The sequence below is a fragment of the Macaca thibetana genome, chromosome 16 (genome assembly GCF_024542745.1).
Source record: "Macaca thibetana thibetana isolate TM-01 chromosome 16, ASM2454274v1, whole genome shotgun sequence".
Classification (NCBI taxonomy): Eukaryota; Metazoa; Chordata; class Mammalia; order Primates; family Cercopithecidae; genus Macaca; species Macaca thibetana.
In genome coordinates, this window is record NC_065593.1 from 27,045,318 (window position 1) to 27,059,900 (window position 14,583).

At 50.7% G+C, this 14,583-nt stretch overlaps 1 protein-coding gene across 2 annotated transcripts in view; it reads left to right on the forward strand.

The window, feature by feature from the left end:
- Window positions 1–13,266, forward strand: part of RHBDL3 (rhomboid like 3) — a 62,416-nt gene extending 49,150 nt beyond the window's left edge. For both annotated transcript variants that reach the window (XM_050763825.1, XM_050763826.1), the window contains 2 exons: window positions 4,759–4,819; window positions 9,563–13,266. In XM_050763825.1, coding sequence (XP_050619782.1) covers window positions 4,759–4,819; window positions 9,563–9,834 — 333 coding nt within the window. In that variant the 3' untranslated portion in view covers window positions 9,835–13,266. The remainder of the gene's footprint in view (window positions 1–4,758; window positions 4,820–9,562) is intronic.
- Window positions 13,267–14,583: the final 1,317 nt, after the last annotated feature.

The following is a 14,583-nucleotide window of genomic DNA, read 5'->3' on the forward strand; positions in this document are numbered from 1 at the left end:
AAATTAGCCGGGTGTGGTAGAGTGTGCCTATGGTCCCAGCTAGTTGGGAGGCTGAAGTGGGAGGATCACTTAAGCCTGGAAGGTCAAGGCTGCAGTGAGCTGTGATCATGCCACTTCACTCCAGCCTGGGCAATAGAGTGAGACCCTGTCTCAAAAGAAAAAAAAAAAAAAAAGAAAAATAATAAGATATTTACTCAGAGGGGGCTGAGCACAATGGCTCGTGCCTGTAATCCCAGCGCTTTGTGTTTTGTTGTTGTTTTGAGACAGAATCTCACCCTTCACCCAGGCTGGAGTGCAGTGGCGCACTCTCAGCTCACTGCAGCCTCCACCTCCCAGGTTCAAGCAATTCTTGTGCCTCCAGAGTAGCTGGGGTTACAGGCATGTACCACCACACCCAGGTAATTTTTTTTGTATGTTTAGTAGAGATGGGGTTTCACTATGTTTGCCAGGCTGGTCTTGAGCTCCTGACCTCAAGTGATTTGCCTTCCTCAGCTTGCCAAAGTGCTGGGATTACAGGCCTGAGCCACCACACCTGACCTGTTGTTTTTGAGAAAGGGTCTCACTCTGTTGCCCAGGCTGGAGTGCGCTGGTGCAATTTCAGCTCACTGCATCCTCCACCTCCTGGGCTCAAGCAATCATCCCACCTCAGCCTCCTGAGTAGCTGGCACTACAGGTGCACACCACCATGCCCAGCTAATTTTTGTTGTTGTTGTTGTCCCAGATTTATTGAAAATAATATAGCACTGCAGAAAAAATTCAAACAGCTCCCCGAGGCGTTTTGAAATTCATCCCAACTGTAGGCTGAGTGACCTACAGGTTGGACAGACTGCCGAAGTCCAAAAGCTTCAGCATTTCCTTAGTGTCAGCATCTACTTCAATTATCTCCTGATCCAGGGCTGAGACCTCAGGAACGTAATTGTCTCTCCTTTCTCTCTCCTCCTCCTGCAGTTTGATGGAGATACCTCTTACAGGGCCTCTCTGAATCCGCTTCATCAGATGCGTGACATAGCCTGCTATCTTTTTTTTTTTTTTTTTTTTTTTTTGAGACGGAGTCTCACGCTGTTGCCCAGGCTGGAGTGCAGTGGCGCGATCTCGGCTCACTGCAAGCTCCGCCTCCTGGGTTCACGCCATTCTCCTGCCTCAGCCTCCTGAGTAGCTAGGGCTACAGGCGCCCGCCACCGCGCCCGGCTAATTTTTTGTATTTTTAGTAGAGACGGGGTTTCACCGTGGTCTCGATCTCCTGACCTTGTGATCCGCCCGCCTCGGCCTCCCAAAGTGCTGAGATTACAGGCTTGAGCCACCGCGCCCGCCATAGCCTGCTATCTTGTTGCGGAGCTTCTTGCTGGGGATAATGGCGATCTCCTCGCACACGCGCTTGTTCGTGTGGAAGTCGTTGCCCAGGCGCGTGTAGTACTTCTCTATGATGACCCGGGCCGCCTTCTTCACAGTTTTGGTGCGAACGCGGCCCGTGTTGGCGGGTCCTTGGTAAAAGAGCACCCAGCTAATTTTTTATAGAGGCAGGGTTTCGCCATGTTGCCCATGCTGGTCTCAAACTCTCAGGCTCAAGCAGTCCTCCTGCCTTGGCCTCCCAAAGTGCTGGGATTACAGGCGTGAGCACCTGGCCTATAATCCCAGCACTTTGGGAGACCGAGGCTGGAGGACCACTTGAGGCCAGGAGTTCGAGACCAACCTGACAACATAGTGAAGTTCCATATCTACAAAAAATAAAAAATTTAGCTAGATATGGTGGCACATGCCCATAATCCTGGCTACCTGGGAAGCTGGGGCGGGAGGATTACTTGAGCCCAGGAGTTTGAGGCTGCAGTGAGCTATGGTTGCATTGCTGCATTCCAGCCTGGTTGACAGAGTGAAGCCCTGTCTCTTAAAAAGAAAAAGTCTTCTGTACTTTTGCTTTTAATTGTGATAAATGTACATACCATAAAATGTACCATCTTAAAGTATACAGTTACATTTTAAATGTACAGTTCAATGGCATTAAGTACATTCATACATTCACATTGTTGTACAACCATCGCCATCTGTCTCCAGAACTCTTCATCTTGCAAAACTGAAACTCTGTACCCACTAAACAATGACTCCCCACCCCCTCCTCCCTCCAGCCCCTGGAAACCACCATTCTACTTTCTGTCTCCATGAATTTAATTACTCTATACTTAAGTGGAATCATACAGTATTTAGCTTTCTGTGACTGCCTTATTTCACTTAGCATAAGGTCTTCCAGGTTTATTCGTGCTGTAACATGGGTCAGAATTCCCTCCCCCCACCCCTTTTTTTTTTGAGATGGAGTCTAGCTCTGTCACCCCAGGCTGGAGTACAGTGGTGCGATCTTGGCTCACTGCAAGCTCTGCCTCCTGGGTTCACGCCATTCTCCTGTCTCAGACTCCTAAGTAGCTGGGACTACAGGCGCCCACCACCACGCCCAGCTAATTTTTTGTATTTTTAGTAGAGAAGGGGTTTCACCGTGTTAGCCAGGATGGTCTCGATCTCCTGACCTCGTAATCTGCCCGTCTCGGCCTCTCAAAGTGCTGAGAGTGAGCCACCGCCTTTTTAAGGCTGAATTGTATTCCATTGTATGTATATATCAGCAGGTGACAACGTTATCCTGCCATCTGCTTCTTAGCTTGGAACATGTCAACAAGTGAAGATTAGACTTTCCACGTAAAAAGGGAAGGCAGGTGGCTCACCTCACCCTCTGTGAAGAAGGGGTTGCTGGTCAGTGAGGAAGAGTGGGGGAAGGGAGGAGGTGGAAAGAAACCAAATATATAGACATATGTATGTATATTTCATTTATCCATCCATCCATCCATGGACACTGGGGTGGCTTCCACGTCTTGCCTATGGTGAATAATGCTGCTATATACATGGGTATCACTTATTATTATTATTATTATTTTGAGACGGAGTCTGGCTCAAGTGATCCACCTGCCTCGGCCTCCCAAAGTGCTGGGATTACAGGCATGAGCCACCGCGCCCAGCCGGGTATCACTTTTAAGGGAGAATTGAAACCCATGGAGGGGACCTTATAGGGAAGGAAAGCCTGGCAAACAATAGCAGGCAGAACTGTTAGGGGTGAGAGCCCTTCCCAGGGCTCCCAAGGAGGCAGGGAGCACCCCCTCACGTGGGCTGGAGGGCCATCTTGTTGGCTGCTTGGCAGTGGGTGTCTGCCTTTGGGAAGCGATGTCCCATTAGATGAGTCTCAAGTTTCCTCCCATCCTAGGGTTTCAGCTTGGAGGGAGGCTGCGGTGCCCACCATCCACTAACTGAGCCAGCTCAGATTGGGTCGCTAGATCCAGGGGAGGGCACCGACTCCTGTTTTGTTCCTTGTCTCCTGGCAAGGCTCCTCTGTGGGCAGACACCAGCAGATGACAACGATATCCTGCCATCTGCTTCCTAGCACAGAACATGTCGGCAAGCGAAGATAGGCTTTCCACCTAAAGCGGGACCGCGGGTGGCCCACACTTCACTTTCTGTGAAGAAGGGGTTGCTGGTCAGTGAGGAAGAATGGGGAGAAGGGAGGAGGTGAGCGAGAACTGAAGGCTGTGAGGATTTCCCCCTCTTTGGCATCTGCTGTGTGTCCTGCTTGCTTGACTGAAGCTTTCATAGATGTTGTTGTCCGTGCCAGTGTTCAGGGCCTCTGTAAAGTTACACGGATGTTCCTGCAACCTCACAGAAGTGCCAGACATGTCCCCGAGCTGGGCCTGGGCCAGGCAGCAAAGGCAGATTGGGTGGTGGGAGGGAGCCAAAGTCCCCTGGTTGTGCCCTCCTTCCCTGGGGCTTATGTGTTCCAGGAAGATTCCGGGCTTATTTCTGTGCACGTGCACCTCTGTATAAATGGAATAGTGCTTTGAATGCACTGCAGGAGTGCCTCTCAAAGGAACCCTGTGGTAAAGTCTTTTCTAAAGTGAAAAGTCCTTTTGTAAAGTGAATAATTGTACTGTTTATCTGCTTTGGAGGTTCCGAGTTTTCCGAGATTCTCAGGGGAGAGAGGGAGTTGTTTGAAGGCCACCTAGGCCACCCAGGCCACCCCCTCTCCAGCACCTGATTCGCCTCTGGAGCATCCTTTCCGAGTGACATGAAATCCCCGATGGTGGGAAACTCATGACCCCTGCAAGATGGACCATTCTATCTCTGGAGAGCTCTGCTTACTAGAAATGGAAACTTACTCTGAGCTAAAAAGTCTCTCTCTGAAGTTTTCATCCATTGCATCTTCTGCTTGCAGGTTACACTGAATCGAATGTGCCCTTTCCTTGTGTTGACTCATTCGATATTTGACAACAATGAATTTGACCCCTGAGTCTCCTCTTGTTTGAGCTAAAAGATCCTGGCTTCCCCATTCATTCCTCATCTGCAGGATGTTGAGCTCTTTTATCATCCTGGTGTTTCTGCTTTGACTTTGCTTGGTTGGCTGTCCTGCATCTTTTGCAACCATGGAGCCCAGCAATGAATGCAGCTCTGAGATGTTCTCTGTCCATGTTGAGGAGACAGGGCCTCTCCTCTTCGTAGATCTGGAGTCCCTTCCTCTGTTAGTCCAGCTCAAGAGCTTTTATGACAGGAGTAAACTTGATGTTGCCTAAATCTCAAAGCCATGTGGTGTGTTCTGCTACTAAGCCACAGCCCTCTCTCTCTTTCAGTACTTCATGGAGATCCTTATTTTAATGTCAGGTTTTCTTAAGCAAGACACACTGGCAGAAGAGTGGTCTAATCTGGAACTGACTGAACTCTCTCCTTTTTCCCTAGAACTGGTCAGGAATGAAGTGCCAGTTCAAGCTGCTGCGGATGGCTGTGGCCCTTATCTGTAGTAAGTACTGATGGGACAGCTGGGGGACGAAAGCCTGGCTCCAGGCCCTGGGGTTCAAAGATGGCACAGTCCCTGCCCTTCACGGGCTTGTGGTCAAGAAAAAAAAAAGTGGGACATGTCAATGATGTGTGAAAGAGTAGGGCTATTGTGAGAGCTGTCTGTCCTGCTGTGCTGCTTCGTAACCATTCATCTTTTATTTATTTACCTATTTTTAAAAATTATATTTTCGTCTTTTCTTTGAGACAGGATGTCTCCGTCTGTCATCCAGGCAGTAGTGCAGCGGCACAGTCATATCTCACTGCAGCATTAGACTCCTGCCTGGGCTCCAATGATCCTCCCTCTTCAGCCTCCCAAATAGCTGGGACTACACATGTGTGAAAATTTTTGCAGAGATGGGGGTCTTGCCATGTTGCCCAGGCTGGTGTTGAACTCTTGGGCTCAAGCAATCCTCCCGCCTTGGCCTTTCAGGTTGCTGGGATTACAAGTTTGAGTCACCATGCCCGGCCTTTTTTTTTTTTTTTTTTTGGAGACAGAGCCTCCCTCTGTCACCCAGGCTAGAGTGCAGTGACATGATCTCAGCTCACTGCAACCTCCACCTCCCAGGTTCAAGCGATTCTCTTGTCTCAGCCCCCCAAGTAGCTGGGATTGCAGGCATGTGCCACTATGCCTAGCTACTTTTTTGTATTTTTTGTAAAAAAGGGGTTTCACCATGTTGGCCAGGCTGGTCTCAAACTCCTGACCTCAGGTGATCTGCCTGCCTTGGCCTCCCAAAGTGCTGGGATTATAGGCGCGAGCCACCACACCTGGCCCCAGCCTATTTTTTCATCTTTTTATTGACATATAATATGCAAACAGAAAAGTGCTTAAGGACCAGCACCCAGATCAAGACAAATAACTTCCTAACATTTTGGTCATGAAACTGATCCTTTGAGATCCCTTGTTGAAAGCCCTAGGCCCTGTCACCAGAAAAATACATATATGTGCACTCATGTGCATACACACGTATATCAAAAGCTGCAGTTTTAGCAGGTTCACAAACTGTGACTAGTCCAAGAACCCCCTAGGAGCAAGATATCTTCAGGGCCCTAGTTGGGAGAGCTCAGTTCTACCTGCAGAAGTCATCCTGAGTGTTAGCGGCAAGCAGGTGTCCACCAAGTAAACACGGTGCAAGAGGACATTTCAGGCAAAGCTGCAGCCTGAACTAACACATAGATGGGCGAAGGGTCATGGCCAGCGAGTTGGTTAGCAAAACCAAAGAATTAGTTTTGGGACTGTGTGTGATTTTGATGAGCGATAAAGTTAGTGAAATAGTAGGAGTCAGACCATTAAGGGCTTTAAATGCTAAGAAAAGAAAATGTACTTCACCTTGCATTCCCTGGGATCCCACTGGAGGGCTTTCAACAAGAGAGTTATTGATGGATAATCAGAGTTTTAGAAAACCAGTCAGGCTGCAGTGTGGAGAACAGATTGTGGGGACAAGGGGGATAAGACCAGAAGCCAAAGGACTCTTTCTGAGATCGAAAGAAATGAGTCTGAACAGAAGCAATGGAAGAAGGGGCTGGGCAGTGTGGCTGACACCTGAAATCCCAGCACTTTGGGAGGTCAAGGTGGGAGGATCGCTTGAGCCCAGGAGTTCAAGACCAGCCTTGGCAATATAGCAAGACCCTGTCTCTACAAAAACAATACAAAAAAATTAGCCTGGCATGGTGGCTTGCACCTGTAGTCCTAGCTACTTAGACTGAGGCAGGAAAATCTCTTGAGCCTAGGAGTTTAAGACCAGCCTGGGCAACAGAGCAAGACCCTGTCTCTACAAAAAAAAAAAAAATTAAAAATTAGCCAGGCATGGTGGCTTGTGCTTATAGTCCTAGCCCAGGAGCTTGAGGTAGCAGTGAGCTATGATCATGCCACTGCACTTCAGCCTGTGTGACAGAGTGAGACCCTGCCTTAAAAAAAAAAGAAAAGAAAAGGCCGGGCACAGTGGCTCACACTTGTAATCCCAGCACTTTGGGAGGCCGAAGCGAGTAGATCACCTGAGGTCAGGAGTTCGAGACCAGCCTGACCAACATGATGAAACCCTGTCTCCACTAAAAATACACAAATTAGCCGGGTGTGGTGGCGTGCGCCTGTAATCCCAGCTGCTCAGGAGGCTGAGGCAGGAGAATCCCTTGAACCTGGGAGGCGGAGGTTGCAGTGAACCGAGATCGTACCACTGTACTCCAGCCTTGGCGACAGACCGAGACTTTGTCTCAAAAAAAAAAAAAAAAAAAAAGCAAAGCAATGAGGGTAGAAGAGGGAGTGAACGCATTTTCTCATCCAGTCCCCCAAACCCGCCTAAAAAGGGCATTATTATTAGCTTAATTTATAGGTAGAAACTCCAGGATCAGAGAGTTAGGTTCCTTGGCCAAGATCACCCAGCTAAGAAATGATAGAGCCAGAATTCAAGGCCAGCCTGTGCCATTTCAAATGCCTCACATGTTAGCCAAGCTAAACAGTAAGCACCTGGGCTTTCTCTGGGTCAGCCACTTGCTGTGTAGGTAAGAGGGATACTGAGTCCAAGCAAACCTGGGACGGAGGGTCAGGCCTGGGAGGGCTCCACTTCAATTCATGTCCACCTTCCTTGCTTCTTACCCCATGGCTTTCAGGAAATCGGGTCTGCCCCTGAGCCTCTGTTGGTCTCTCTGGATCTCAGTTTCCTGGATGGGGCTGGAGGATCTCTCATCCCAGGAAGGACCTTCCAGCCTTAAAACCTGAGGACTCCTTGAGTCAGGGCATAGGGTGCAGTGGGGTGGCAGTGGGTGTGGGATAGCTTCTGAGTCAGCTTGGGCTCTGAGTTTGTTTTTGAGGAAGGAAAGAGAAGCATGAGTCTTGTTTTTTTTTTTAAAAAAAATCCAACTGTAAGCATCATAAAAACTAAAATGCTATTTCGGAGTTGGAGACCATCATCTTTCAAACCTCCTTTATCAAACCCTGGACCTGGGGAGCCAAGGCTGGAAGGCTGTCCCAGGACAGGAGTGGGGGAGGGGAGGGCCGAGGGTCCATCCCTGGATGCGCCTTTTCTGCCATCTATCGGCCATCCTTGGAGTTGCAGGGCTCAGCCCAGAAGGCTGGGCAACCCCAAGGGAAATGAAGGTCCCTGGAGATTCTGGTACTCCTGCAGTGGTTAGGGTGGAGAGAAGTGCCCTGGCTGATTAACTGGTAGCTAAACAGGTACAAAATTCCCCTCAAAGGGCTTTATTTCAATGTCAAATTTGCCTTGGTTTTCTCATCTGTAAAATGGGAATAAGAATACCTACCCTCAATGTTCTTTGGTAGTGGATAATGGGATGGCAGTTTCCTAGCACCTGTCCTTTCAAGAGGCTCATCCCCACTTGACTGGCTGACCCAGAAAGTTCACACGAGAAGTGTGGATTGGAGATCAGGATGAAGGCATCTTAGAATCTGTTAAGGGTCTGGGTGTGGTGGCTCATGCCTGTAATCCTGGCACTGTGGGAGGCTGAGGCAGGAGACTCACTTGAGCCCAGGAGTTCAGGCCTGGGCAACATAGTAAGACATCATCTCTACAAAGAAAAGGTTTTTTTTGTTTTTGTTTTTGTTTTTGTTTTTTGAGACGGAGTCTCGCTCTGTCGCCCAGGCTGGAGTGCAGTGGCGCGATCTCAGCTCACTGCAAGCTCCGCCTCCTGAATTCATGCCATTCTCCCGCCTCAGCCTCCCGAGCAGCTGGGATTACAGGTGCCCACCACACGCCCGGCTAGTTTTTTGTATTTTTAGTAGAGACGGGGTTTCACCGTGTTAGCCAGGATGGTCTCGATCTCCTGACCTCGTGATCCGCCCGACTCGGCCTCCCAAAGTGCTGGGATTACAGGTGTGAGCCACTGCGCCCGGCCAAAAAAAAGGGTTTTTTAAATTACCCAGATGTGGTGGTGGGTGCCTATAGTCCCAGCTACTTGGGAGGCTGAGATGGGAGGATCACCTGCGCCCAGGAGGTTGAGGCTGCAGTGAGCTGTGATGGTGCCACTGTACTCCAGCCTAGAGTGAGACCTGTGTCAACAAGAACAACAAAAAGAATCTGTTAAGGGATCAATTCATCAATTTGTTGGGGTCTGGGTTTTCTTTTCTCGTTTGTTTTTTGAGACAAGAGTCTTGCTCTGTCGCCCAGGCTGGAGTGTAGTGGTGCAATCTCAGCTCACTGCAACCTCCACCTCCTGGGTTCAAGCAGTTCTGCCTCAGCCTCCCGAGTAGCTGGGGTTACGGGAGCCCACCACCACGCCCAGCTAATTTTTGTATTTTTAGTAGAGACGGAGTTTCACCATGTTGGCCAGGCTGGTCTTGAACTCCTGACCTCAGGTGATCCACCTGCCTCGGTCTCCCAAAGTGCTGGGATTACAGGTGTGAGCCACCGCGCCCGGCCAAATGTCACCTCTTTAGAGAGGTCTTGCATGACTCCCCAAGCTAAAGAATTTCCCTCCTAAAACCAGGCATTGCTTTTACATCACCTGTTTCCCCCCATAGGTGTCTCTCTTCTTGAAATTATCTTATGTATGTAATTGCTTACTGGTTTATCGCTAGACCCTATAAGCTCTGGGAGAACAGAGATTTGCCTGCCTCCTTCACTACTGTGTCCCCAGTGCAGAGAATGGTGCTTGGCCTAATAGGGAATGAATGCATGGGTGGGTGATGAAGTGAAGGCCCTCAGCCCCTGCTCAGGGCCCTCCTGTGGCGTCTCTCTGCTTCCTCCCCTTGCAGTGAGCATGGAGTTTGGGCGGGCTGTGTGGCTCCGCTTCCACCCGTCAGCCTATCCCCCGTGCCCTCACCCAAGCTTCGTGGCGCACTTGGGTGGCGTGGCCGTGGGCATCACCCTGGGCGTGGTGGTCCTGAGGAACTACGAGCAGAGGCTCCAGGACCAGTCGCTGTGGTGGATTTTTGTGGCCATGTACACCGTCTTCGTGCTGTTTGCCGTCTTCTGGAACATCTTTGCCTACACCCTGCTGGACTTGAAGCTGCCGCCTCCCCCCTGAGGGCTGGAGGCCCGAGGTGGGGGAGGGGAGGGAAAAGCAGCACCCACAGGGAGCGCCTGTGAGGTTTTTTCTCATCACCAGCTCAGCTAGGCCAGGCAGGCGAGGACAGAAGACTCCGGGCTGCTGTAATGTTTGTGTTTAGATTTGGACAGACAGTGGAGACCCTTTTCTGAAAGGCACCTGGCGGAGGAGTTAATGTGGCTGCTGTCATTTTTCTAGGCTGCTCTGATGACATCGGGCCAGGGTGAAGGTCTGGGGTGGGCTGTGTGAGTGGCCCTCCCTCACCTGGGCTGGGCTTGTTCCATGGGGCCAGGGGTGCCCCCTCGCTGCTGTGGATTGAGCAGCAGCTTCTTCCTCATCCTCTACCCTCAGAGACCCTAAGAGACATGGGAAGGCCTGAGGGTTGTTGCAGCTAGGCATGGCCCCTCTCTAGCTCAGAGATAATTGCAGGCCATGTGGTGTCTCCTCGACACCTGCTGGGTCTGGAGCTCCAGTAAAAAGAGGGCCTACTGGACATGTCAGCTGTGACCTGGCTGAAACCAGGGTGCCTTCTTGGGCTGGTTGGTGGGCACTGGGGCATGATCTGTTGTGCCTGGGTTGGGTAGAGCCAGGGACGCTGTAGGCTCTAGGCCCCCTTTTGCGCTGGGGGTACCTAGTGAGAGGGACCCAAGTAGGGGGAATAAACTTCATTCCAAGTTCCACCCTGGAGAAGACAGACCCAGGACCAACTTCAGACTTCTCCCTCCCTTTCTTCCAGGATGTTGGCATCTCACACCAGTGCCCCAGCCTCCATGTCCAGCCGTCTTTTAGGGTCGTTTTCTTTCCTTTTGCTGCCCTGACACTACTTTGTGCCTCTCTGGTTATGGAGACAGTGTTTTGATACATTCTTGCGTGTGTGTATGTGTGTGTATGTGTGTGGTGTGTGTGTGTGTGTGTGTGTGTGATGGGAAAGGTAATTGAGGCAAGTCAGCGCCTGCAGAGAAGGCACGGCGGATGCAGGGGGCCCATGTGAGTGTCCGTGAGAGGTGGGAGACCATGGTGTGCTGTGATTGCTGAGTGTCCTTGCTTTGACAAAGCCTACCACCTTCCTTCCCATTTCCTGTCCCTTCCACACCTGCTCCTGAGCATCACTGACTGGTGGCAGAATGGCCCTGCTGGAGGGAGAGCTCAGGCCCTCCAGGGATCCCTGGATGCTGAGGTTTGCCAGGTTCAGCTCTTGTTTTCCTCTGAGATGGCCCTCATATCCAAAAATGTTCCATCCTGTCTCCCTTAGGAGAGAAAGAGTTTTGGGGATGCAAGAGAGGCTGGGGTGGGAATGTTGAGACCATGTGTCCATTTGAATTAGGGGGACAGGAGGCTACAGGAAGAGGAATTCCAATTTAGTTGGAAAACTTGACCTCAGGAGAATTTTTGGGTGCATGGATGAGCCTCAGAGGGAGGGCAGCTGGTAACCTCGGAGGCTTGGATGCGGGAGAGAATATAGTGGTTATCAAATCCACCCCACCCCATTTCACAGGTGAGAAAACAAGATGGAGGGAATGACCCTCCTAATAGGAGCTGGTGCAGGCCCCAAATGGAGGGTATGAGGTTGACCTTTGACAAAAGATGACACTGCCTTTATCGTGCTCTTGGAATTCGCAACCACTGACAGCCCAAAAGAACAAAGAATGCCAGGCCTGGGAGGAGGCAGGGGGCTGGGCGTGTCCAGAAACACAGGCAGGAGTGTGGGAATGGTCTTTCTCCAGCCTCATGCCCATCCTGGCCCTTGAGTGTAGCGGGCTCCAGGGTCAGTCAAGCCAGGCATTTGGGGTCTTGGGCCACAGTGGCTTCCCATCCCGGTAACTACATGTAAATGGGCTCACTCACTCACTGGCAGGCGAGGTCCAGCCCTACCCCATCTTGGCCCAATGCTAAATAGATTGCCCTGGCCTTATATGTAGCTACGTAGGTCCTGCTCCCCCGCATCAGTGCTGTGCTGAGGGCTGCAGCTTGTGCCACTGTGGGCCCACGTCTTTGGCGGTGTTGTGTCAGCCTGGGGCGTCTCGTGTGTGCCCTGCCCGCCGTTCTCTGCCCTAGTGATAGAAAGATGTAGATGGAAGAGTCAGCGCATCAGAGGAGGAGGCTCTGAGGCTGTGGAGCTGGGCTCAGGGAAGACAGGGGGAGGATGCAGAAGGAGCCAGGACATTGCTGCCTCTGCCTGGGCTGCAGCCACACTAAGCTGAGCGATGAGGTCCTTTCCTGGAGGGATGGAGAATCCCATCCAGATCCCTGTCCTGGCCCCTGGGGCTTCTGTGGTGTGCGTGGAATGAGCAGAGTGCCACCTCTGTCTGGTATGACCTGGAGAGGAGGCTTCCTCTCTCAGGGGTGAGAAGGCATTGAACTAGAAGACTCTAGAAATCCCTCATAGAAGCACTCAGCTCCCTCGGGGACTCCAAGGGAAGCTTGTTACTGAGAAGGACAGTGGAGGCAGAATCGTGTCTCCCACTATGTTAAGTGTGTCCTCTGCTGCCAAGGACCCTCGTCCACACCTTAGACCACCAGCCCCAGCCGTTCCCTGTCAGCACACCCACCTCCACCACCTCTCCCAACCATGACTTCCAAGCAGGGCCACGGGGTGGGGTCACAGGCTCACTTCACCTGACCCAGGCCTCTCCCCAGGTCAGGAGGCAGCTGTCTGGTCAGAAGGATTCCCTTTGTGGCATCTGACTTTCTCCTCAGCAGGTCCCACCACCCTCTCGGCAGCACTTCGCCATGGCCAAGGCTGGCCGTGTCCTCCCTGCCTCCTTCCTTGTCCGAGGTGGCTGCTGGCCCAGAGAGGGTGTATAAATCTTCAGGCCAGTGGAGGTAGATTGGCCTTTTATCCACAGGATACGGAAACTGAAATCTGGGGAATCCCCAAACAGCAGCCATAGACTCACTGGCCTTCATTAAACGGGAGAGGAATCACAGAAACTGGGGAAGGGAAAGCAGACCTTCAAATGAGAAATTTCACTTTAATGACACCATTCATCATTCGTTTTTTAATTAGGAAAAGCTCCCTAATGAGGCTGTTTTGCCAGCTAATAGGACTCTCGATTTCCATGAGCACCATTCTTGCCCAGAGGATTAGAAGAGCCATTGCTCACCAAGCCGGGATCTTCCCCCAGCGTCCAATTTAATTTGCAAATATGTAATGCAGATTCCCTGGGTGCCGTGAAAGCCCTTCCTGGCATCATTCATATTGCTTCCCGTGCTGGCTGGAAAGCACAGTTCTCCTCTGCCTTAAAAACAGTGCCCAACAGTGAACTGCCCCTCCGAGGACTTGAGTAAGTGGAAAAAACAAAACACAAACTGCAATGTTTGTTTCTAAGTATTTTTGTATTGTGTACATTCTGTATATTTTTGTTGTAACATATTATTTGAGCACAGATTCCATTAAAGATTTTTTTTTTTCCAAGCCATTGGTTATTCAGGAAGTGACCTGAAGGGCTGGCATTAGGGCCTGTTTCATCTGGGTCTAGGTCAGGATGGGTGGGAGAGGGTGAACAGCAGTGGTGGTGGATCTAGGATTTCTATAACATACAGATCGGGGCATCAGTGCTTAGCACCAGTCTGTAGCTCTGTGCTTCTTACTTTTCTCAAATCACTGAACTCTTTTGAGTGGTTGATGAAAGCTGTGATTTCTCTTCCCATAAAAATGTGTATGTAGGACGGACATGGTGGCTCACGCCTGTAATCCCAGCACTTTGGGAGGCTGACGCATGTGGATCACCTGAGGTCAGGAGTTCAAGACCAGCCTGGCCAACATGATGAAACCCCATCTCTACAAAAAATACAAAAAATTAGCTGGGCATGGTGGCTCGTGCCTGTAATCCCAGCTACTCAGGAGGCTGAGGCAGGAGAATCGCTTGAACCAGGGAGGCGGAGGTTGCAGTGAGCCAAGATCGCACCACTGCACTCCAGCCTGGTGACAGAGTGAGACTCCGTCTCAAAAAAAAACAAAAAACAAAAAAAACCAGCTGGGCGCAGTGGCTCATGCCTGTAATCCCAGCACTTTGGGAGGCTGAGGTGGGCGGATCAAAAAGTCAGGAGTTCAAGACCAGCCTGGCCAACACAGTGAAACCCCGTCTCTACCAAAAATGCAAAAATTAACTGGATGTTGTGGCGGGGACCTGTAATCCCAGCTACTCGGGAGACTGAGGCAGGAGAATCGCTTGAACCCTGGAGGCAGAGGTTGCAGTGAGCTGAGATCATGCCACTAAACTCCAGCCTGGGCGACGGAACTAGACTCCGTCTCAAAAAAAAGAAAAAAAAAAGAGAAAGAAAAGAAAATCTAAATACTGCAGAATCTATCCAAGAACAAACATTAGAGTGCCGTTAAGGCTAAAGGCCAAAGAACCCACTTCTGTTTAGAGTGTGGAGATCCAACTTCTCTAGAAGGAGAAATCAGGACCCTCTCTGAGCATCAATGCTCTTATAGGTCAACTTCAGGCACAAGTACCTGAGCCATTTAAAGGCAAGCTCCCACCAGGCACGGTAGTTCATGCCTGTAATCCCAGCAGTTTGGGAGGTCGAGGCAGGCAGAACACTTGAAGCCAAAAGTTCGAGACCAGCCTAACATGACAAAACCACATCTCTACTAATAATATAAAAAAACTGCCAGACGCAGTGGCTCATGCCTGTAATCCCAACACTTTGGGAGGCTGAGGCAGGCAGATCACGAGGTGAGGAGTTCCAGACCAGCCTGGCCAACATGGTGAAACCCTGTCT